This window comes from Schistocerca americana, chromosome 11 (genome assembly GCF_021461395.2).
Source record: "Schistocerca americana isolate TAMUIC-IGC-003095 chromosome 11, iqSchAmer2.1, whole genome shotgun sequence".
NCBI classification, from domain to species: domain Eukaryota; kingdom Metazoa; phylum Arthropoda; class Insecta; order Orthoptera; family Acrididae; genus Schistocerca; species Schistocerca americana.
In genome coordinates this window covers 37,873,070-37,899,028 of record NC_060129.1, presented here as the reverse complement: position 1 = coordinate 37,899,028, position 25,959 = coordinate 37,873,070, and the positions used below count along the sequence as shown (strand labels likewise).

Genomic DNA, 25,959 nt, shown 5'->3' with positions numbered 1-25,959 from the left:
TCAGTTTCATAGCTGGAATGTTTCTCAATATTCAAGGTCAAAGGTCAAGGTCACTGACGTTAATTGTGTACATTCTTCAACTATGGCAATCTCACATATCATTGAAAAGCTTGTTTCAAGAACTTTCCAAAATTACCTGATTCACTCTTGTGTCTTTATTAGAATGGAAATTTCAGCTGTTTTTGTCAGCAGTACTTGTCGAATTATCAGCACATTTTTAGAGCTTCAAGTAGCCATTACTCCTGTCTTACTTGTGCTAAAATTCTGTAATTTGTTATTTTTCATTCTCTTGTCATAAGCAATGAACACACCAAATTTCATGAATATTGAAATAGATCAGGTTGAAAATTGTACTTTTCTGTGTTTATCTGACATGGAATGACTCGTTTTTATCTTTTTTCCTTTTAATCCTTTCCTTTTCACCTTTTGTATGAAGCAGAAAACTATCACCATAATCATGATACTAAGACCTTATAATAGGAGAGCAGGTTATACAGGGTGTTACAAAAAGGTATGGCCAAACTTTCAGGAAACAATCCTCACACACACATAAAGAAAAGATGTTATGTGGACATGTGTCCGGAAACACTTAATTTCCATGTTAGAGCTCATTTTAGTTTCGTCAGTATGTACTGTACTTCCTCAATTCACCGCCATGATTTCATATGGGACACTCTACCTGTGCTGCTAGAACATGTGCCTTTACAAGTACGACACAACATGTGGTTCATGCACGATGGAGCTCCTGCACATTTCAGTCGAAGTGTTCGTATGCTTCTTAACAACAGATTCGGTGATCGATGCATTGGTAGAGGTGGACCAATTCCATGGCCTCCACGCTCTCCTGACCTCAACCCTCTTGACTCTCATTTATGTGGGCATTTGAAAGGTCTTGTCTACGCAACCCCGGTACCAAATGTAGAGACTCTTCGTGCTTGTATTGTGGATGGCTGTGATGGAATACGCCATTCTCCAGGGCTGCATCAGCGCATCAGGGATTCCATGTGACGGAGGATGGATGCATGTATCCTTGCTAATGGAGGACATTTTGAACATTTCCTGTAACAAAGTGTTTGAAATCATGCTGGTACGTTCTGTTGCTGTGTGTTTCCATTCCATGATTAATGTGATTTGAAGAGAAGTAATACAATGAGCTCTAACATGGAAATTAAGCGTTTCTGGACACATGTCCACATAACATATTTTCTTCCTTTGTGTGTGAGGAATATTTCCTGAAAGTTCGGCCGTACCTTTTTGTAACACCCTGTATAATAACCATTTTGATTTTTCCAGCATAATTATTCATAGTTTTCTTATCAGGTTGCCTACTAGACTGAAAAACCATCATGACAATGTATCTAATTGACTGCCATTTCATATGAGATGCTATTTCTCAATAATGACATGCCTCGCTACTTCATTTTCATCACTGGCACCACAGCACGCACACAATGCATTAGGAACAGCATTGATGTGCCTGGTACATATGTCACTCCATATTTTGATCTACATAATATTGCTATCTCCAAAAACAGTATCAATCAATAGCTCACAGAGTAAATTTTATACATGAGATATTTCATCTACCTTTTTTCAATTACTGTAGAAGTAACATGGGGTCAAATTTCTGACACTACTCTGTTTGTTTTAGTGTAACTCAAACCATGTACACAAAATATGAATCATTCTGTATAGAAAGTGAACATTTCAGAAGTAATTTTCTGTTAATCAGTAATGTAACAAAACAAATCTGTAAGCATGCAAAACTCTGAAACCCTTAACATGGGATTATAAAAGAAAGAAGTTATTTTGAAATAACAAATGAATGGAGAGGTGAAACAATTAGTAATAGGGTAAAAGGAACTATTACTATCAATAAGTAAGATATTATGTAACAGACTACTGCACACAATGAAGTAGAGGAGTATATATGTAAAATAAGTTACAAATGTAAGACAGGACACAAGATAAGATAAAAAATACAACATTATAGCAAGGTTTATGATACATTAATAAATAATATAGAGAAAATTTATAACTGGTAGAAAATAAACTTTTTCTCGCTTGCATTGAAATTTCAATACAAAACTTTCCAAGAAGAGACTTAACTCTGTCAAAATTTTAGGTCTGGTACTAATTTTATATTAACCACAACAGAGCAGAAAGTAAAAAAGAAGTCCATAAATGGAAAAAAAGTCGTTAAGATTTGAGCGTGATGCTATGTCATCACTAAAAGCATGCACAGTATAAGTGCTATCTTACGTCAATTTCGCCTCAACTTTCCAAAGTATCTAAAGAATCAAGAGTTGTACTCTTATACAGAATGGGTAATGCTGAATATATAAACTTGTACTTAGGAAACTTGGGCAATAGCCTCAGACCACAGGGCACATACAGCTACTTCTGCATTTGATCACTTGGGCCTTAGAAACACAAATGTCTCTACAACTTCTTAAACAGTGACAACAAACTGCAGAACTCTGGAATCATGATCTAGGTTAGTGGCGTTGCAAAAGGAGTTAATTAAGACCAAATAATATGTAGAAAGGTTATCAGAAGCGTTGAAAAAATCCAGACCAAATGGAATTAAAATCATGCCTATGTTTTATTACAGATGAAAAGAGTGGAAGTAAATACAAGTGTAGCCTTTGTAGCAAATAAGAAAATTAAAAATACTACAGGTATTAAAGGAAACACAAATATTATATTAAAACTGGTTTTAAAAATAAGAAAGAGATATACTGTGGCAATCACTTGAACCTATGGACCAACACTCAGATGCTGTTGAGGTATAACACCTCTACAAATATTTACAGTTATTTCAAGCAGAATGACCTCCTCCAAACCAACAAGCACGAATTCTGAAAACCTCCATCACACAACACCCCCTACACTTTTTTGTATTTATTTATTTGTTTTACTCCACATACCATCGTCAAAGACAAAGATTGAGGGAATAAGGTAGATGGAATATTTCCTGATTTATAAAAACAATTCGACTTAATACTGTACCAATGTTTATTATCAAAAGTATGGTGATATGGGTATCAGACAACATTTGTGGCTGGGTTGATGTTTTCTATGTAAACAGGGTACAGCATGTTTTATCTTAGATTGAGACTCTTCAACAAAAGTACTTTCTGGTGCACACAACACAACAGCAACACCAGAAATCCTGGAGCAGGTACATAAATACCACAGCCAACTGTTTTCCTATAGATCTTGCATGTCATTCTGACGGACAAAGACAAATTGAACCTGGAAAGAAGTATGGAAAAAGATGATGTCCATACCACCGTTAAGTCCAGCACAGCTGGAAAATCGCCAGGATACATGGGATTCCCATTTAATTCTACCATATGTACTGGGATATCATCAGGGACATCTTCACCAGTCATAAATGATGTGATTGGTGGTCAGAAAATACCAGAAGATTTCAAAAAGTAACACACTATCTTAATGCTGAAGAAAGCAGCATTGTGAAAAATGGAGGATTACAGACATATCACACTGACTACAATACAGCAGCACAATGCACGGCAGACAAATTAAAAGTGCTGATGAAGAAAATGATACACCCTCACCAGACATGTGCCATGCCCAGAAGGGCCACCTATGAGGCTTTAGCCGAATATAGAGAAGTCATAGGCATTACAGCAGTAAACAAATTCGACGCTGCGATTGTGCTGATGGACTTTGATAAGGCCTTCACTAGAGTGAACCACGGCTATCTTTACAAGATTCTAGAAAAACTATGCCTGGATACTCTTTCATCTGAATAATAACGAATATACTTAAGAGCACCACCTCCAGGCCATAAATAAACGGCCGTAACACAAAACTGATGGAAGTTCAGAGGTTGGTGAGACAAGGCTGCCCACTCTCAGTGGCATTATTTGCAATGGCCCTGGATCCCCTGCAGCGGAAAACCAACACCATCACTGGAATCAAGTTGCCCGGCACTACAGTGAAATGTAAAGCTTACACTGACAACATAGGATCCTTCATAAAGACAAGACAGACTTTCCAAGAATACAACAACCCACCAAAATGTTGAAAAAGTGGCAAGGCCCAAAATAAATCCACACAAAACTTCACTCGTATTTATCGGAAACCACAAACTTAACAAAGGGAGCACATGGTACTTGAGACACACAAATGCCAGTGAAAATGGCAGCCAAAAGCTGGCAATCAGCTCTACACAAAATAAGAGAAATTGCAAGATCTACATCTACATCTATACTCCGCGAGCCACCTTACGGTGTGTGGCGGAGGGTACTTATTGTACCACTATCTGATCCCCCCTTCCCTGTTCCAGTCACGAATTGTGCGTGGGAAGAACGACTGCTTGTAAGTCTCCGTATTTGCTCTAATTTCTCGGATCTTTTCGTTGTGATCATTATGCGAGATATATGTGGGCGGTAGTAATATGTTGCCCATCTCTTCCCGGAATGTGCTCTCTCGTAATTTAGATAATAAACCTCTCCGTATTGCGTAACGCCTTTCTTGAAGTGTCCGCCACTGGAGCTTGTTCAGCATCTCCGTAACGCTCTCGCGCTGACTAAATGTCCCCATGACGAATCGCGCTGCTTTTCGCTGGATCACGTCTATCTCTTCTATTAATCCAACCTGGTAGGGGTCCCATACTGATGAGCAATACTCAAGAATCGGACGAACAAGCGTTTTGTAAGCTACTTCTTTCGTCGATGAGTCACATTTTCTTAGAATTCTTCCTATGAATCTCAACCTGGCGCCTGCTTTTCCCACTATTTGTTTTATGTGATCATTCCACTTCATATCGCTCCGGATAGTAACTCCTAAGTATTTTACGGTCGTTACCGCTTCCAATGATTTACCACCTATGGCATAATCGTACTGGAATGGATTTCTGACCCTATGTATGCGCATTATATTACATTTATCTACGTTTAGGGAAAGCTGCCAGCTGTCGCACCATGCATTAATCCTCTGCAGGTCCTCCTGGAGTACGTACGAGTCTTCTGATGTTGCTACTTTCTTGTAGACAACCGTGTCATCTGCAAATAGCCTCACGGAGCTACCGATGTTGTCAACTAAGTCATTTATGTATATTGTAAACAATAAAGGTCCTATCACGCTTCCCTGCGGTACTCCCGAAATTACCTCTACATCTGCAGATTTTGAACCGTTAAGAATGACATGTTGTGTTCTTTCTTCTAGGAAATCCTGAATCCAATCACAAACCTGGTCCGATATTCCGTAAGCTCGTATTTTTTTCACTAAACGTAAGTGCGGAACCATATCAAATGCCTTCCTGAAGTCCAGGAATACGGCATCAATCTGATCGCCAGTGTCTACGGCACTGTGAATTTCTTGGGCAAATAGGGCGAGCTGAGTTTCACATGATCTGTGTTTGCGGAATCCATGTTGGTTATGATGAAGGAGATTTGTATTATCTAAGAACGTCATAATACGAGAACACAAAAGATGTTCCATTATTCTACAACAGATTGACGTAAGCGAAATAGGCCTATAATTATTCGCATCTGATTTATGACCCTTCTTGAAAATGGGAACGACCTGCGCTTTCTTCCAGTCGCTAGGTACTTTACGTTCTTCCAGCGATCTACGATAAATTGCTGATAGAAAGGGGGCAAGTTATTTAGCATAATTACTGTAGAATCTTAAGGGTATCTCGTCTGGTCCGGATGCTTTTCCGCTACTAAGTGATAGCAGTTGTTTTTCAATTCCGATATCGTTTATTTCAATATTTTCCATTTTGGCGTCCGTGCGACGGCTGAAGTCAGGGACCGTGTTACGATTTTCCGCAGTGAAACAGTTTTGGAACACTGAATTCAGTATTTCTGCCTTTCTTCGGTGGTCCTCTGTTTCGGTGCCATCGTGGTCAACGAGTGACTGAATAGGGGATTTCGATCCGCTTACCGATTTTACATATGACCAAAACTTTTTAGGGTTCTTGTTTAGATTGTTTGCCAATGTTTTATGTTCGAGTTCGTTGAATGCTTCTCTCATTGCTCTCTTTACGCTCTTTTTCGCTTCGTTCAGCTTTTCCTTATCAGCTATGATTTGACTACTCTTAAACCTATGATGAAGCTTTCTTTGTTTCCGTAGTACCTTTCGTACATGATTGTTATACCACGGTGGATCCTTCCCCTCGCTTTGGACCTTAGTCGGTACGAACTTATCTAAGGCGTACTGGACGATGTTCCTGAATTTTTTCCATTTTTGTTCCACATCATCTTCCTCAGAAATGAACGTTTGATGGTGGTCACTCAGATATTCTGCGATTTGTGCCCTATCACTCTTGTTAAGCAAATATATTTTCCTTCCTTTCTTGGCATTTCTTATTACACTTGTAGTCATTGATGCAACCACTGACTTATGATCACTGATACCCTCTTCTACATTCACGGAGTCGAAAAGTTCCGGTCTATTTGTTGCTATGAGGTCTAAAACGTTAGCTTCACGAGTTGGTTCTCTAACTATCTGCTCGAAGTAATTCTCGGACAAGGCAGTCAGGATAATGTGACAAGAGTCTCTGTCCCTGGCTCCAGTTCTGATTGTGTGACTATCCCATTCTATACCTGGTAGATTGAAGTCTCCCCCTATTACAATAGTATGATCACGAAACTTCTTCACGACGTTCTGCAGGTTCTCTCTGAGGCGCTCAACTACTACAGTTGCTGATGCAGGTGGTCTATAGAAGCATCCGACTATCATATCTGACCCAACTTTGATACTTAACTTAACCCAGATTATTTCACATTCGCATTCGCTAATAACTTCACTGGATATTATTGAATTCTTTACTGCTATAAATACTCCTCCACCAATGGCGTTTATCCTATCCTTGCGGTATATATTCCATTCTGTGTCTAGGATTTCGTTACTGTTCACTTCCGGTTTTAACCAACTTTCCGTTCCTAATACTATACGCGCACTATTTCCTTCAATAAGAGATACTAATTCAGGAACCTTGCCCTGGATACTCCTGCAGTTTACCAATATTACGTTGACTTTTCCTGTTTTTGGTCTCTGAGGACGGACGTTCTTTATCAACGATGATAATGTCCTCTCTGGTAAGCCGTCAGGTATTTTATCGTTTCGCCCAAGGGGGGGTCCCTCTAACCTAAAAAACCCCCGTGTGCATGCCACACGTACTCTGCTACCCTAGTAGCTGCTTCCGGTGTGTAGTGCACACCTGACCTGTCTAGGGGGGCCCTACAGTTCTCCACCCAATAACGGAGGTCGATGAATTTGCAACTATTATAGTCGCAGAGTCGTCTGAGCCTCTGGTTTAGACCCTCCACACGGCTCCAAACCAGAGGACCGCGATCGACTCTGGGCACTATGCTGCAGATATTAAGCACAGCTTGCACTCCGCGTGCGATGCTGGTTGTCTTCACCAAATCAGCCAGCCGCCGGAAGGAACCAAGGATGGCCTCAGAACCCAAGTGGCAGGCGTCATTCGTTCCGACATGTGCTACTATCTGCAGCCGGTCACACCCAGTGTGTTCAATAGCTGCCGGAAGGGCCTCCTCCACATTACGGATGAGACCCCCCGGCAAGCACACCGAGTGCACACTGGCATTCTTCCCCGACCTACCCGCTATTTTCCTAAGGGGCTCCATAACCCGCCTAACGTTGGAGCTCCCTATAACTAATAGGCCCACCCTCTGTGACTGTCGGGACCTTGCCGGAGAATCGGCCACTGGCCCAACAGGCGAGGCATCCTGTGCTGGCTCGGAAACGATGTCATCACCACTAGGAAGCACCCCGTACCTGTTGGAAAGGGGTAAGGCAGCTGCCACGCGGCCAGATCCCACCTTCGCCTTTCGGCCAGGCACGCGCGAGCCCACCACTGTCCGCCATTCACCCTGGAGTGATGGCTGACCGGTAAGATGCTCACTGCCGGAAGACGCAGCGACATCAGGGGTTCCATGTGATTCCAAGGCCACCGAAGTAGGCATAGGTCTCACCACAGTTGCCCCAACGCCACTACGAGCAGACGCCTGCGCCTCGAGCTCGATGAGCCTAACAGACAAAGCCTCCACCTGCCCCCGAAGAGTGGCCAATTCTCCTTGCGTCCGCTCACAACAACCACAGTCCCTACACATGACTATGTTTACCCTACTCTATACGGTGACAAATTCCCAAGATAATCTTCTGATGAGCTACTCTGATAATCAAGAAACACTCACTGAAATACGAGACGCGAAAACTACGCTAGGTTTTCCCAGAAAAACTATTTAAAAGCTAAGCGCAGCAAATAAGTACAAAAACGCTTTATACAAACAGTACTCGCTGCTGCTGGTGCTCTCGCTCTGGCTGTCACAAGACAACTGCTGATTCAAGTGACTAGTGGCTAACGGCCGCGAAACAAACAAAAGACGGTTTTAGGGCGCTTTCTGTTCTAAACGATCAAGAAAACACTAAGAAATCTAACACGAAAACTACGTAAAGTTTTATCAAGAACTGTTAGTTACTATGCAGAGCAGATAAACACAAATAGAATCCCTTCCTTAGTGGAAGGTCGTAAACAAAATGCAAAATAAACGCTTTATACAAACAGTACTCGCTGCTGCTGGTGCTCTCGCTCTGGCTGTCAAACGGAAACAGACTGATGAACGTATTCCTGAACACAAGTCTCATCAGCGAACAACTACTCTCAAAAGTGTGGTTTCTGGCTGTCAAACTTCCTACTGCTACCGATTGGCACTTCCAAGATCAGCAAAACTGTAATGTCCTTCTTCTATGCCAAGGCAGAATTCTTCACTACGTGAAAGCGAGGCGACACAGAACTGTCTGATATAGCAGTCAATATTTGTTGATAATGTCCGCTCTTGGCACTTATGTGCGTCTGTATTTGGGGTTACAAAATTAAGTCACTTTAGCAAGCAAGCTTAGATTCAAATTATTACTATCAGCTAGTTGCATTGTTCAGTGGTTGCCACCAAAGTCGCTCATTAACAGATACTAGGTGGTCAATTCACATTTCAAAATGAATTGATATCATTGATTGGCATAGCACATGTACAATGAATTAATTAATTCCTTCGAATGACACAGGCTTCAGTTAACGCAGCATGATGTTTTGTCTGTTGAAAATTATTTCCTTTAATATTAATGTGGAATACTACATCATTATCATCATCTTTATTGTTATTCTTATTGTCCAGGGATAAGCCATACTTGGTTCACTTCTTGTGATGCTCGGTTCGAAAACGTAGGACACTACAGTTTTTCCTTAACTTGGTTTTTATTAACACAGTTTTTTTTAATATGATTCACTACTATGAATGGACACATTTGTTTTTGGGCATGATGCAGTATGAAACTGACCAACTGAGCTATATACAAAATGACAATTTCAGGGCCTACCCTCCAAATAAATTTCTTGGCCAGCCACTGTCTCATCTGTCCTTAGTCCTTTAACTGTTGTTGTTGAGTGCTGTCTTCATGTTCTGCCGGTCACCAGGTACTTTTGACGAGTTTAAGCACAGCTTGTGGGTTTTCCTTGAGCGCTATTGATGAGTTAACTTATGCCATCCTGCTGCCCCCTGACCACTAATGACGAGTATAAATGTGCAACTTCGCAGGCAGCTGTGTACTGTTCATGTATTTAAGTGCACAATAGAGCTTTGAACCTATTTTTTAGCAGTTTCTCACAGTTCTGGCTACTAAGTTGGTAGTAGTACTGTGTCTACTACGATATTATTTCGCTGCATTCAATTTTACTTCATCTTACTGTTCATCAAGATTAGAATAAAAATGTTTGGGATTACGGAAATGTCCGATTCCACCCGTATGCTTTGACCAATGACGTCACCAATATGGCGCCTATGAGGTCATTATGTAAACACGATTACAAAATCCATAAATATAATCAAACTAACGGGACCAGCGCGGGAAATTGGGGTTTTTTTGGGTGGGGACAATCTAAACACACACACACAAATAAAAATTTCCCCAATTCCACTACATTCACAATATTCACAGGAATCTGCCACTTCCCTTCATCTACATAGCTCAACCACAATTGCCGATACCACTAAAGAACAATTGACATCTAGAAAAATTCGAACACTGCGACTACACATACCATCAAAAATGGGAATCGGACCTATATAGGTCAACAGCAGCTCACAATACCAAAACACGTAGCTACGATGAGTCATTGGAATCGGACACTTCCCTTGACCTATGTAACTCAAATACAACTGACAATACCAAAAAAATTGAAATAAAGTACTTCCCCTAAGATACATAAATCAACCACAAGTGCTGATAACAAAACACCAACCACCAACACATGCAGTAAATAACACTGACCCAACAACACACAAATACCCCACCAATCATCATAACATGCAAACAATAGATCCAAAAAAATGGCTACTTACCACAAAAAAGTTCCAGCGCTACATACTAGGTCAGCAACCCCAATCCCCCCACCTCCGCCAAACAAACAAACAAAAACACATCCAAAACAAACCAGCCCCCCCCTCTCCCTCAACCTTGACCCAATTAAACTTGGAAAACATATCCATACCAAACAAAAGAAGCCACAAATTAAATTAAATGACTTACCACTCGACAAACAGCAAATGACACCACAATAACATAAACACAACACAAACTTAATTCTTAACTCACTGAAACCAATTTCTGTTCTTCTATAACAGTCATGACCAATAAATGCACACTTCAAGTAGTGATAACCAAATGAACCCACTACACCACATAATACGCGGACCATACACACGCCACTTGAGGACACCTCCAACTGCAACAAGACGACAGCTACAAACACAACACACTCATAAACTAAACTCCGCACCGTCATGACGTCACACACCACAACATCCTTACGTCACAGATCAAGGCCGACGGGTGGGATCGGACGCCTCTGTTGCTCCAAATGTTTTTATCTTCAGCCCTTCTATTGAATATGTTGTTGTTGTTGTTGTTCCATTCCATTGCGGAAGACATTATGAAGATATGAAGCATGACAGTGGGGATGAATTAGTCGATGTTGATACAAGTGGTAGCTCCTCCACAGATTCTGACCATGACAGTCTTGAAGTCATGTACCTCAACAAGTGTAACATGTAGTCTTGTGTCTACAAGATGTAATTGATAGTCTGTCTGAGGAAGAAAGGGTGGTGACAAATTTGACTAGAAAAAAAATCATTTTAGTCAACTTAATCATGCATTTGAAGACTTGTCCTGAGGACACAGCAATCAGCCAGGGAATGATCCAAGCTCTCTGTCATTCTTCATGTTATTTTTCAGGAAGATACTGTACTGACTAATACACAAACAGGAGGTTTGGAGTCCCTTGATGTCTGTTTCACACGTGTGAAGTGCACAGGAGTGAAAGTACCGCATACACTGCATCAGACAGACAAAAATTATAAATGATCCTCTGTTTATGGTATTGAAATATTCATAAATCAATAAAGATATTTCATACACTTGGATTTACATTTCTTTGAAGATTTTATTGCACAATTGGGCATAAAACAGATCATTTTCTTTCATTTCATGAACTGATGGTTTTAAAGTTTCCTTGAGGTGTATGAGTCTCAGCTTTATCTTTAATAATGATAGAAGCTGAAGAAATTAATTAAAATTTGTATCACAGCCATGACTTGAACCTTTTTTCAACTTTATTCAAGTGACTGTATACATACAAATAGAGCACATTAATAAGAAATGACACATTATATTTAGTTTCAGATTTTCTTTTTAAAAATTTATCCTTTATTACATTTTTGTTGACTATCTTTTCAGTGTTGGGAGTTCATTTTGGTTTTACATTTAGGATATTTTTCCATGTGTGTGCTTTCAGTCTTTTTATGAAGTTTTTGAGTTAGGTTTGTTGACTTCTTTCCTCATTGATGATTAATGGCAGCAAATAAACAGTTTTATGTTACTAGTGTAGGTCGGCTCAGTGACAGAGAGCTGTGACATCTCTCCCCCGCCCCCTCCCCGCACATCTAGTACAGCAAAGGCTGCCCCAGGCACCCCATCCCCACCGCACCTCAAGGTGGCACTCTGGAGCCAGTTGACTGTCGCCAACAAACCTTTCAGCTGCATTTGGACTGTGGCTAACTCCTCCTGCATCCGCACACAACAGACACAGTCCCTATCCATCTAGCTAATATGTGATTTACTATAAGAAACTTAAGGAAACCTACTGCCACACGAGGTTAACAACTACACTCTAGGTGGCAGAAAGGACACTCAACAATGAAAAACAATAAAAATTTATGGTAGAAGCTAGATGTGGTGCTTATTTTGGTGCTAGGGGCTATCGGGTGGATACTACAGGAAAAAACAGTGCCCTACAGTATACTGCTAGAGGCTATATTGTGAATGTTAGTTATAAATGTTAAACAGTAACCAGCGGTAAACTACACCTACTGGTTATCCCTCGCATTTACAGTGTAATCAAACGTTTACGTACACGCGAAAATGACCTAATAAAACTGTAAAAACGGCTACATTAAATACTACGGCTACATTAAATACTGAGTATTGTACACTGACAGATGCAGGTACAAAACAAAACCTTTAGCTAACAATAAGAGTTCAGAATGAAAAGCACAAATACGAGCTCTACTTTATAGGAACCCATAGGCTCACAGTACACGATCACTAATGCCCACAACAAACTAAGGAAAATAAGCAGACGGCGAGGAGAGTATTAGCTTTCTGCTAACTAAACCGTATGTAAGAAGGGCTCAGAAGTTTTAGTGTAACATTGATTTACTCAGACATTTTAGTGTAACACTAATTTACCACGTATTTTACGTCTACTTAACCGTTAACGCTCGCAGGTTGCGCTAGTCAAACGTATGCAAGTGGCGTTAGAGTTCACCGTCAGTATCACTTTTCCTAATAAAACGTATAAAAACTGCTACCTTCAATGTAACGAGCCTAAATGACACTAATATGCGTGAATACTGAGCATCCAACACTAACTTAAACTGATTAACCCTCGTATTTAGAATGTAAACAAACGTTCACGTACACGCGAAAAATGACCTAATAAAATGTATAAAAACTGCTATCTTCAACGTATCGAGTCTAAATGACACTAATAAACGTAAATACTGAGTATTGTGCACTACTTAATTGATGATCCCGCGCATTTAACAATGTAATTTAAGAATGTAAACAAACGTTTGCGTACACGCGAAGCTGTCCTTCGCTTTTCCTATTCAAACGCAAATAAAAACTGAAACCTTCAATTTATCAAGTCTATTTCACACTAATACACGCAAATACTATAGAAAATACAGAAAAAACTGTTAATTACATATCTCGTAACACTCACTGAAAAAGACGTAAAATTTTGCTGTTGGCCACACGAGCGACAAGATTCACACTGGTTTTGAATGCATCTGCTGGTTCTGCGATACTGTCACCCTTCGTGTACTGTGTTGTCAGCAGTAACCTCGTGGTGTCGTGGAAATTTGTGTGTGACATTCTCCAGGTAATTTATAAGCGTTTATAAACTGCAAACAAGAATAAGTGAAGAAATGTGTTTCGGAAGTAAATTAACATGGTACTTAATTTCTATCACAGTAACAGTTGAGTTTGATGAGCGTAATAGTTCGCGAATATCTTGTGATGACTCTGCTGTTTGAGGCTGCTGTCTTTTTTATGTTTTAATTTTTAATGGGTACATAAGGATGAGATTTTATTCTGTATTTAATTGTGATCACATCACCTATAGTGTCCTTGGTGACGGTGTGTGAACGTTGTAATTTTTCAGGTTATGTTCATAACAACTAAATACCTGAGTTGTTTGTGCTTGTTTTTGGCCTGACCGGTAAAATCGCTACGTGTATCTAAGTAAAAGAAACGGCTGAGTGTGTGACGTGCTGTCAGGAGCAGTTTGTCTACGAAGTAATCTCCTCATATACTTCGTGGCTAACGAGAAAAGGCCGACAGTGAAATTCAAAGGTTGTCCATGTTAGTACGGTTATTTTGACTTACTTAGCAGTAATAATGATTGTGATGATAATTTTCTGTGATGTGATGTAGACATATAGCGGCTCCAGATTTTAGGGCTAACGTAAGCATTTTTTAAAGTGCCCACAGTCACTACATCATTTCATGGTTTGAGGATGTTCGCATGAAAGGAAATGCTGCAATTCTGTTGCATTTTGTTAGTTTTCACTGTGCTTTGATTATTCGTGTCGTTAGTATTCGTGTAATCATATGTAAATACCAGTTTGTTGTAGTGTGTGGGTTTTAATGGAGTTCTGTGTAAGAGTACTGTAACATCATTTACGAACTGGCGAGATACAAGGTACAGATTAACTATAATCTGTCTAACATAAAGCATTACATGTCATCAGCACTCAATAGATCATTCATCATGTTTACAGTTAGTATGAAGTCGTTTAAGTAAATCAGTTTCGTTAGAAAATGCTAACCAATGTTTAATCTTGATGGTAATCAAGAATGAGAACTTCCGCATTGCAATGTGCAGTCTACAGTGCAGGTATTGGTTTCCTTTACTAGCAGGTAAAGATTCTAAAATGATGACGCTTCCTCTAAATTGAGCATACATCCGTGAATGAATACAGATGAAGTAAGTTTCAAGGTAATGCCTATGTTGAAAATGCATATTCACTGATAAACAATCCGTATGTCCGAATTTTCTTCATGTCCCTATCATACTGAAATTAACACAATGAACCAAGTATAGAATGAAATATTTGATGTTATTAAGTAATATCGCTGCAATCAATTGCCTGCTGTGATTGTTTGTAATGCTGAAGTTAATGCATGCACACAAAATTACACATCTTCTGTAATTGTCACAACAGGATGGTATCCATGAGCCAGTGTTACAAAGAAGCAGTAGCAACTTTAAATGCTCAGTTTCCATTGCATGTTATTTTATGATTGTTCTCACTCTTCATGACCTGCAAAATGTGAATGAGTTTATATCACTGAACACACTTTTCCTCAGCCACTTTGAATTTGTTTCCTGTGTAATCACCAGTTTACTGCACGCAATATATGAGTGAAAATACTGCTTTTGAGCTATACCTCATGGTAAAAACGGAAACTGAGTGGGCCAAAAACTTTTCTTATCTGATTGCTTTTTCTTTTCAGACTGTAGAACTGAAGCGATGGACCAGGAGCCAACTAAGTGGATAAAAAAAGATGAAACTCATGAAGTACAAACTGAGTTACACTTCATAGTAAGTGGCTTACTTGTATTTCTTAACAGGGTTTCATTAATTTCTGTGTGCAGTGTGATGCGTGAATACATACAATTGATGTCATATAGCTGGAAACATGAATAATTCGGTTTACTAAACTGATGAACTTACTGTCTTAAACATGACATTTTGCACAGTGCGTTGAAATAAGCCTTGTATTAAACCTCACATAGAATTGGGCAAGAGTTTCAATTTAATGTTTAGTAAACATGGAAAACTTTTTTAATGCACAACCCAATTATACTGATAAACTGGTTGCCATAAAGTGGGTGTATTCTGCTCTGATACACCTCTTTTGAATGACAAAATTTTGAAGTGACATTCGGATGGTCATTGATCTGAGAAGTACATTTTATTTACTTTGAATATGTGAACCCTATGTAAGTAGAACTCTCAGCAGTAAAGTTAAATTTCTGACAAATATCACATGGAAGCATAAATTGTTACACAGCAGAATGAATTTGTATGTTGGCAGCAAAGTTTTGATGAAGCCATGGGGCTACACATCAAATATTGACAGGTTTGTTCATAACCACTTTCTGAATTTGCTGCACATTGTTATGCATATTGTTTGTGAAACTGCCACAATGTTACAGTTACTGATGTAAATAATCTTACATATACATGTCACTTGAAATCTGATGTAGTGCAACCGGTTGTAGGGTATTCACCTATCAGCAGCAAACAAATTCACTTGGTGCCACTAGTATTTTTATCCTGCAAATGAGAATCGAGCACACTGACACAATCACGCAAACTACTTGTGAACTATCTGTGCTGAAAAAATCTGTTTCAACATCCATCTTGAGTGCAACTGCAGAAGTACTGGGATAGCATTAATGCAGCATTTGCATTTGAATATATGTGAGTACTTCATTATAGATTATACAGACTATGTGAACAGCTTGCAATTCATTTGACAAGCATTATCACAACAGTAATCCTAAACAATCACTGTAAGGAAATGATAGGAAAATATATATACTAAATTTTATTAAATACAGTAAAAGAGCGGTTAGACCCGACACAGTTCAGGCTTTGGCTTTGACCCCTGATGTAATGATGGTTTGGCATTCAGGATGATATGTATGCACAACACACATCATGTAAATGAAAAGCAGTTTGAAGATCCATTGACTTTGGACCTAAACTGGAGAACTATTCAAAGGCTACAAGGTTAAAATGTGGTTCTAGACCCACTCCCCCCCCCCCCCTTGTAACATTAGTTGTAGTGGCAGTCTGATTCATAGTGCATCTCAAGGCTTAGCCTATGTTCAAAAGTGGCAGTGTGGCTGTGAGCTGACAAAGTCTAGAAATGTGAAAGCCAAGTAAAGGATATGGCAACAAATTGATCAGTAGCACAGCCTAATGTTAACCAAAACATCCAAATGGTGCCCATAACGTAACTTTTTACGTACAAGAAGTCTTCTCATACTCTGTGTGCTGTGTTAGTTGATGAACTGAACTTCCCTATGACCTTAACATTTTATCAGTTGAAAGCCACCTTCTTTGCCAAATTAATTAAATGTTAATTTTTAATTGGTGTATATTTTGGGCATGAGCACATGCTGGAAACTAATGACACAAAATTTCTATTCGGAAATTATTGAAGCATTTTAACTAAAACAAAATTAATATTTAACATATTTATTCTTCGTGTTTGTATATTTATTTCAAACATAGTCACCGTGGCACTGAACACCTTTCTCCCAGTGAGACACCAGGTTGTTGGTGTCGTCACTGTAGAATGCTTGATTTCGTTGGCAGACCCACAGCCTCACCTACGCTCGCACTAATTCATCACTATCAAAGTTGAGTACCTGAAAGTGTTCTTTAAGTTTTGCAAACAGTTGAAAATTCATTGGCTCAAACCTGGTCAGTATTGAGGCTGATCAATAATAATGAATCAAAGGCATCAGACTGTTGCCGGTGCAAAAAAAAAGTTGTGTATGGTCTGGCATTGTCATGCTGAAGGAGAGGGTGTTCCACATGTGGATGAACTATTTGAATTGATGCTCTGTTGTCTGACGGTTTTCTCACGTGCTGACACAGTTAAATCTCTCTCTCTCTCTCTCTCTCTCTCTCTCTCTCTCTCTCACACACACACACACACACACACACACACACACACACACACACACACACACACATCCCCTGCAGTTCAGAACTGTTCATCAGGAGGGTGCTGCATACTGTGTCAGCAAAGTGGTAACATCAACAGTGTCATATGCATGACAACTGATATTAAGAACAGAATCAAAATTTTGGAGGCATTATTTTCTGGCACACTCTTGTAATAAATTGATGCATTTTACAATTGCCTCAAATGTTGCAGAATGGTTCCCTTGGCATTGCCCAGCATCCACTTGGAAGTCATAATACTAAATCCATATACACAGCAGCCAAAGCATTATGATCACTGATCTACTATCACTATAAACTCATCCAGGCAATAGCATCTCACCTTGTCTTCTCGTCAGACACACACACGTTGCATGGAGTATCAGTGAGCATCTTGTCTTGTTGTAAAATAGGAAATGCGCACAATCTGAGTTTGACCAAGAGCAGATTTTGATGGCCTGAAGGCTTGGTATGAGCGTTTTGGAAGCTGCACAGCTTGCCAGGTGTTGAAGTAGTACTGTGGCAGTTGTCTTCAACACATGGTAAAACAAAGGTGAGACCATGGCCAGACATTATGGGGTTGGGCAAGTACTCCTCATCACAGACGGTAGACATCATAGGCTGGGCAGACTGGTAAAACAAGACAGGCAACAAACTGTGGTGTAACTAACATCAGACATTAATGCTGGGCAGAGTACAGTTGTGTCTGAATGCACAATGCTCCAAACACTCCTAATGATGAGTCTGTGCCGCTGATGACCCACGCCATGAATTCGACAACAACTGAAATAGGTATGTAACTATTGGCGCTGGATGTTGGCACAATGGCCGAGCACTGCATGGTCTGATGAATCCTGATACCTTCATCGTGCCTTTGGGAGGGTTCATTTCCATCACCCACAAGGGGAACAGCCTCTTGACTCCTGTACTGTTGGGGCCTCCATTATACTCTGGGAAACAACCACGTGGGCACCCATGGGTCCAGTGGAGCTCGTGTGAGGCACCGTGTCACAAAAGAAGTATTGTAAACTGGTTGCAAAGCACATCCACTCCTTCTGTTGTTGTTGTGCTCTTCAGTGGGAAGACTGGATTGATGCAGCTCTCCATGCTACTCTATCCTGTGCAAGCTTCTTCATCCCCGAGTAACTACTGCAACCCACATCCTCCTGAATCTGTTTAGTGTATTCATGTCTTGTTCTCCCTCTGATTTTCACCCTCCACCCTTCCCTCCAATACTAAATCGATGATCCCTTGATGGCTCAGAACCTGTCCTACCAACCAGTCCCTTCTTCTATAGGGTGGCACACAAAATGTGCTACCATTTGGTTTTTGAATATAAACTTTATTGTCAATACAATCTGAAAGGAACATACACTATAATGAAGAGCCGTCCATGGAGATTTGTTCTAACTCAGTACATGCTCAATATGCCCATCATTTCGTTTCCTAACTTTCTTCAAAGGAACGCTGAAGTTAGTGAGTACCCTACAGCACATGTCTTCCCTAATTTCACTGAAAGCTTAAAGAATAAGTCTTCTGAGCTCCAGTAAATCACGTGGACATTTCAGGAAATTTTTTTCCTTTAGGTACCTCCAAAGAAAAGAGTCACATGGATTGAGGTCTGGACTATTGGGGGGCCAATTTTGTCCATCATTGAAGCAACCTGGAAACCTGAGTGAAATGATCCGCATGTCGAAATGCTCGTGCAGTATGTGGCCTTGCTCCATCTTGCATGAATCACTGTGTGTTGAAGGGAAGGCAGTAGCAAGAAGCTGTGGAATGAATCTATTGCGAAGCATGCTCAAATAATGTTCGCTGTTCAGTTTCTTCAAAGAAAAAGGGTCCAGTAAGTCCGTGACTGGAAATTGCTGCCCACGCTGTAATCCTCGGAGCATATTGTCGTTCATGAAGCACTTGTGGGTTATCAGTGGCCCAAAAGTGTACATTTTGTTTGTTAACCGCACCATCTAAATGAAAATGTGCCTCATCTGAAAAGCGAACGTTGTTGAGTGATTCTTCTCTATCCTCCACCCACTGAGCAAACAGTAGTCTCTGCTGCTTGTGTTCTTCAGTGAGCTTCTGTGCACAGGTCATCTTGTATGGGTGCATGTGGAGGCCACTTTTAAGAATGCATTGAATGGAGCGACTGGATATTCCCAGTTGCACTGCTGCCTTTCTACACAATTTCCCGGGACTTCTCTGTACAGCAACTCGTACTGCTTAAATATTTTCCGGCGAACAAACAGGCTTAGGCCGAGGTCGCTTCGGATCCAATACTGTTCCTTCCTGTACAAATTTATCGTACAACCTGTGAATGGTCTTCTTGCAAGGGACCCATCGTGTGTTAAACTGTTGTCGAAAACACCTCTGAGTCACAACAAGGCTTTTCGTTTCATGAAAAAGTAACACAATTGCCGATCGTCGCTGTGTTGTCAGTCTTCCATTGTCAGCCATTGCTGGATACTAGTCTCCTAGTGACAGTATCGTGAATTACATGTCATTTTGTAACTCATTTGTTTTTCCAAGCTCTGCTGGTACTGCTGTAGAGATCCCACCGGAGTATCTAATGTGTGGTGTAAATTGTAAAAGAAACAATTGGTAACACATTTTGTACGCCACCCTATAGTTAAGTTGTGCCACAAATTCCTCTTCTCCCCAATTGTATTCAGTATCTTCTCATTAGTCACACAATCTACCCATCTAATCTTCAGCATTCTTCTGTAGCACCAAATTTCGAAAGCTTCTGTTCTCTTCTTATCTAAACTATTTATCGTCCATGTTTCACTTCCGTACATGGATACACTCAATGCAAATACTTTCTGAAAAGACTTCCTGACACTTAAATGTATGCTCAATGTGAACAAATTTCTCTTCTTCCGAAATGCTGTCCTTGGCACTGCCAGACTACATTTTATATTCTCTCTACTTCAACCTTCCTCAATTATTTTGCTCCCCAAATAGCAAAACTTATCTATTACCTTAATTGTCTTATTTCATAATGTAATTCTGTCATCACCCAATTTAATTCGACTACATTCCATTATCCTCGTTTTGCTTTTGTTGATGTTCGTCTTGTATCCCTCTTTGAATGCGCTGTCCATTCTGTTCAACTGATCTTCCAGGCCCTTTACTGTCTCTGACAGAATTACAATGTCATTGGCTAACCTCAAAGTTTTTATTTCTCCTCCCTGGATTTTAACTCCTACTCAAAATTTTTCATTTGTTCCCTATATTGCTTGCTCAATATGCAGACTGAGCGACACCAGGGATAGGCTAAAACCCTGTCTCACTCCCTTCCCAACCACTGCTTCCCTTTCGCTCCTCCATTTTTATAACTGCCATCTGGTTTCTGTACAAATTGCAAATAGCCTTTCACTCTCTGCATTTGACGACTGCCACCTTCAGAATCGAAAGAGAGTATGCCAGTCAACATTGTCGAAAGCGTCTTTAAGTTTACAAATACTAGAAATGTAGGTTTGCCTTTCCTTCATCAATCATCTAAGATAAATCATAAGGTCGGTATTGCCTCACGTGGTCCAACGTTTCTACGGAATCGAAACTAATCTTCCCTGAGGTCAGCACCTACCAGTTTCTCCATTCGACTGTAAAGAATTCATGTTAGTATTCTACAGCCATGACTTATTAAACTGATAGATCGGTAATTTTCACGCCTGTCAACATTTGCTTTCTTTGGGATTGCAATTATTATATTCTTCTTGAAGTCTGGGGGTATTTTGCCTGTCTCATACATTTTTCTGACCAGATGGCAGAGTTTTTTCAAGGCTGGCTGTCCCAAGGCTATCAGTAGTTTTAATGGATGTTGTCTCCTCCCAGGGCCTTGTTTCAACTTATGTCTTTCAGCACTGTCAAATTCTTCACGCAGTATCGTATCTCCCATTTCATCCTCATCTACGTTCTCTTCCATTTTCAAAATATTGCCCGCAAGTGCATTGCTCTTGTATAGACCCTCATAGGTCTCTTCAGTATTCCAGTAGGCAGTGTCTGTCTTACCCCTGGTCATATATGCCTCTACATCCTTAAATTTGCCCTGTTACCATCCCTGCTGAGCCATTTTGCACTTCCTGTCGATCTCATTTTTGAGACGTTTGTATTCCTTTCAGCCTGCTTCATTTACTGCATTTTTATATTTTCACCATTCATCTATTAAATTCAGTATCTCCTCTGTTACCCAAGGATATCTACTAGCCTTGTCTTTTTACCTACTTGATCCTCTGCTACTTTCACTAGTAATCTCTCAAAGCTACCCTTCCTCTTCTGCTGTATCTCTTACCCATGTCCTTCGCAATGGTTCCCTAGTGCTTTCTGAAATACTCTACAATCTCTGACCCTTTCACTTTATCCAGATCCCATCTCTTACAATTCCTACCTTTTTGCAGTTCTTTCAGGTCTGGATAGATATCTGCCTATTACACATTACAACCTTCTCCAAATGTCGGCGGTATCTTTCAGTCAGCAGACAAGATTGGCCTGTATGCTTTTGTGCTGCATATGTCCCTTCATGCTTCCACTTCACTATCTCATCAGAAACAGTGGACGAAGGAATGTTCAGGAGTGTGGAAAGCTTGCATACAGACATGTGACACCAATGAAACCCTCTCACCTGACCACATTCAAAGTCAATGAGCTCCGCGGAGCGCCCCATTTTGCTCTCTCATGATGTATAATGACTACTGAGGTCTCTGATATGGAGTAGGTGGCAGCACAATGCACCAAATATGAAAACGTAAGTTTTTGGGGGTGGCCTGATGCTTTTCAGCACATAGTGTATGATGAAGTTGTGCTCTGTGCAAACTTCTACCAGACGGCTTCCTCTTTCAGTCCTTACCCACATTCCATATTCACCTCCTACTTTTCCTTCTCTTCCTTTTCCTACTATTGAATTCCAATCCCCTATGTCTATTAAATTTTCATCTCCCTTCGTTATCTGAATAATTTCTTTTATCTCATCATACATTTCTTTAATCTCTTCATCATCTGGGGACCTAGTTGGCATATGAACTTGTACTACTGTGGTAAGTGTGGGCTTTGTGTCTATCTTGGCTACAATACTGCATTCACTATGCTGTTCATAGTAGCTTACCTGCAATCCTGTTTTTTATTCATTTTTAAACCTACTCCTCCATTACCCCTATATGATTTATAATCCTGTATTCATCTGACCAGAAGTCTTATTCCTCATGCCATCAAACTTAACCAATTCCCACCATATTTATCTTTACCCTATCCGTTTCCCTTTTTAAATTTTCTAACCTGCCTGCCTGATTAAAGGGTCTGACATTCCATGTTCCAATTTGTAGAACATAATTTTTCTGACTCCTGATAACGATGTCATCCTGGAGATCTGAATGGGGACTATTTGACTTCCGGAATATTTTACCCAAGAGGACACCATCATCATTTAATGAACAGTAAAGTTGCATCCCCTCGTGAAAAATTACAGCTATAGTTTTTTCTTGCTTTCATTCGTTTACAGTACCAGTACAGGAAGGCTGTTTCGGTTAATGTTACAAGACCAGATCGTCATTCATCCTGACTGTCGCCCCTGAAACTACTGAAAAGACTGCTGCCCCTCTTAAGGGACCACATGTTTGTCTGGCCCCATAACAGATACCCCTCCGTTGGGGTTGCACCTACAGAACGACTATCTGTACCGCTGAGGCACGCAAGCCTCGCTACCAGTGCCACGGTCCATGGTTCATGTTAGGTCCACTCCTTCGTGACGATCATGTTTCCCATTGAGTATACATTTAAGTGTCAGGAAGTCTTTTCTGAAAGTATTTGCATTGAGTGTGGCATTTTTCATGAAAACAATGCACCATTTCACAAGGCCATGAGTGTGATCGAGTGGTTTCAGGAACACAGTGGTGAGTTCCAATTGATGTGTTGGCAACCCAACTCGCCAGCCCTGAACCTGGTTGAACAGATCTGGGATGTGATTTAACATAACATCAGAGATCATCCCCCCTTCCAGAATTTACGGCAATGAGGTGGCCTGATTGTATAAATATGGTTCCAACTTCCTCCAGTGATCTATGAAGGCCTCATTGCTTCCGTGCCACTATGTCTCCCTACTGTTGTCTGTGCCAGAGGTGTACATACCAGCTTTTAGATGAGTGATGATAATCTTGGGCTGATCAGCCTATGGCAGTTACCATTATTGAAAGAAGATTGTTTTATTGTAATGATTGTGATGGTATAATGATACTGCCACATAAAGTTCGGCTAAACAGTACATGCTGCCCACGAGCCCTGCATGGTTCACCCTCCAGTCCAGCTTCAAGACACCGACTGCCCGTGAGATCCACTGCTGTTCCTCTACACCCATTGTTGCTCCACAATGCCCACTGGTGCCACGAGCTCTGAGCTGTGAGAAGTGACATCTGCCAGGCACATGGGGCTCGAATTCGAAGAGGGAGCCCACCGTGGTTCAGCCTCCTCCACCAAACCAAAATCCCCCTTCCCCACCATTAAGGAGCCCTTTACATATGCCTCTCCTTGATATGAATAATGTGCATGTGTGAGGCTTTACTCATCTATAAATTCAGAACCAGGAGGTTTGCTGAGCTGACCACCCTGACAATCTAACAGGGTCCCAACAACTGAGGAGCTATCTTGCTATCGAACCCTGACCACCCCTTTTCAGCAATATTAGGGTTTCGGACTAACACTGTGTCCCCAGCCTTTCCAATGTTCTTGAAGCAAATCATTGATTGCCTACAGGTTGACAAGAGGAAAATTGACTGGATGTGCTAACATAAGGGATACTGGAGCAGCCTCCAGGGACTTGGGTTGTGCAGTGTTAAAGATAAAATTGAGCCACATTGTCTGAGCCTTGTTGTGAAAGGTAAGCACAGCCTTCAACTTGCAGTTCACTTGGTCAGCAAAGTATGCTGGTAAAAGGATTTGTGGTCACATCTTTAATTCCATTGTCAAAGCAGAACCTCACAAATAGCTGGGAAACAGAAGCTATCAAGCATCCTCGGTGGCCTGGAAACAGAAAAAATTCATAACAAATGCTGGCCAGCTGCCAGGATGGTCATTTCTCTGCTCGGAATGTGTCAAAAAACGAGAAAAGTCATCCATGATAACTAGTAGGTGCCTAACACACACACACTTGATGAAGTGGACCTATATAATCCATACAAAGTTAATCCATCAGGCATTCCTAACAGGTAGACTCTAAAAGCCACTTGAGGGAATTCAAGTTGGGATCAGCTCCCTTATGGCTCTCACACTCCTCCACCAACCTCTGGACAGCCTTATTCAGGGAGGACCAGGTGACATGTTGAGTGATGTTGACCCCACCAACCTCCAGGCTTGCTTATACAGGGAGTACCAGGTGATGTGTCATCTGATCTTGACAACAGTTTTATAAATGCCTAAGAGGGTAGTATGGAAATAATGAGCCAAAACCTAACTAAGAGCTTGATTGTCAGTCTCTAAACAAAATTCCTTGTGTTCAAAATAAAATCTGAATTTCTTAAGGGCAAGCAGAACCGCCAAGGCTTCCCATTCATACATAGAATATTTCATCTCCACAGGTGAAAGTTCCCAAGGTGCATTGCTATAGGACATCAACATGCAACGCCTCCCCTGCCATTCTGTTCCTCCAGAAGAATTAGGTGTCCATCTGCAAGAAGAACACGAGCTCAAAATTGGGTATGGCTAATACTAGTGGGTTACTAAGTACCACCCTAATGGCTTCAGAAGATTCTGGATGACTTTCATCCCATATGAAATTTCTTAAATCGTTAAGGCACCCCACTAATTTAATAAAATTCGGCACAGACTTTCGAAAAAAAATTGTCATGCCTATGAACTGCGCCACAGCTTTCTTATTTCTAGGAGCTGGAAATTTTCGCAAATCACTAGTATGCTCCTGGTCAATTTCAATCCAATCAGTGAAACTAAGATGTCCTAAGGATGAAACCTATGTGCCAGTGTCATTTTAGATGGTTTTACAGTAAGTCCCACCTCCCTCTGGTAAACCAGAACTGCCTCAAGATGTTGCAGGTTTTCAGACAGACTAGAACTGTAAACAATCATGCCATCTAGGTAATTAGAGACACACTTGAATGTGAAATCACCAAAAACACAATCTAGAAGGCAAGACATAATGGTAACTCCCGTTGAAAAACCAAAGGACACCCTGTTAAAATTGTGGAGGTTCCAATCTGTACAGCAGGCAGTAATATACTTGGAATCCTCTTTTAACATGATCTGATAATATGCGAGATTGAGATCCAGGACAGCAAAATACTGAGCCTGACTGAACCAAGTAAAAGAAATATGCAGATTGGGAAGTGGCACAGATTCCAAAACTATGTTCTCATTAACTGCACAATTACCCACAACAGGATGAAACACCCCACTGCTGCCCATAGATACTGAGAATATGGTAGAAGCATAGGCTGAAGTTGAGGGCCTGATGACGGCATTGAACAACACATTATTAATCAAAGTACATATACATATCATCCTTGATGGAGAAAACCTCTCTGGAATGTCATTTGTAAGGCAAATCTTGTACTGGATTTTATCGGTGATGTCCAATCTGTTAGTTAAG

At 40.6% G+C, this 25,959-nt stretch overlaps 1 protein-coding gene across 4 annotated transcripts in view; it reads left to right on the top strand.

Annotated features, from left to right (window-relative positions):
• Positions 1-13,384: 13,384 nt before the first annotated feature.
• Positions 13,385-25,959, top strand: part of LOC124554065 (zinc finger protein 708-like) — a 94,704-nt gene continuing 82,129 nt past the window's right edge. The window contains exons 1-3 of one of the 4 annotated variants that reach the window (XM_047128108.1): positions 13,447-13,576; positions 13,787-13,977; positions 15,142-15,230. In XM_047128108.1, the coding sequence (XP_046984064.1) occupies positions 15,159-15,230 (72 nt within the window). In that variant the 5' untranslated portion in view covers positions 13,447-13,576; positions 13,787-13,977; positions 15,142-15,158. Of the gene's footprint in view, positions 13,577-13,786; positions 13,987-15,141; positions 15,231-25,959 lie in introns of all 4 variants that reach the window. The other 3 variants (XM_047128107.1, XM_047128106.1, XM_047128109.1) reach the window with 3 other exon arrangements.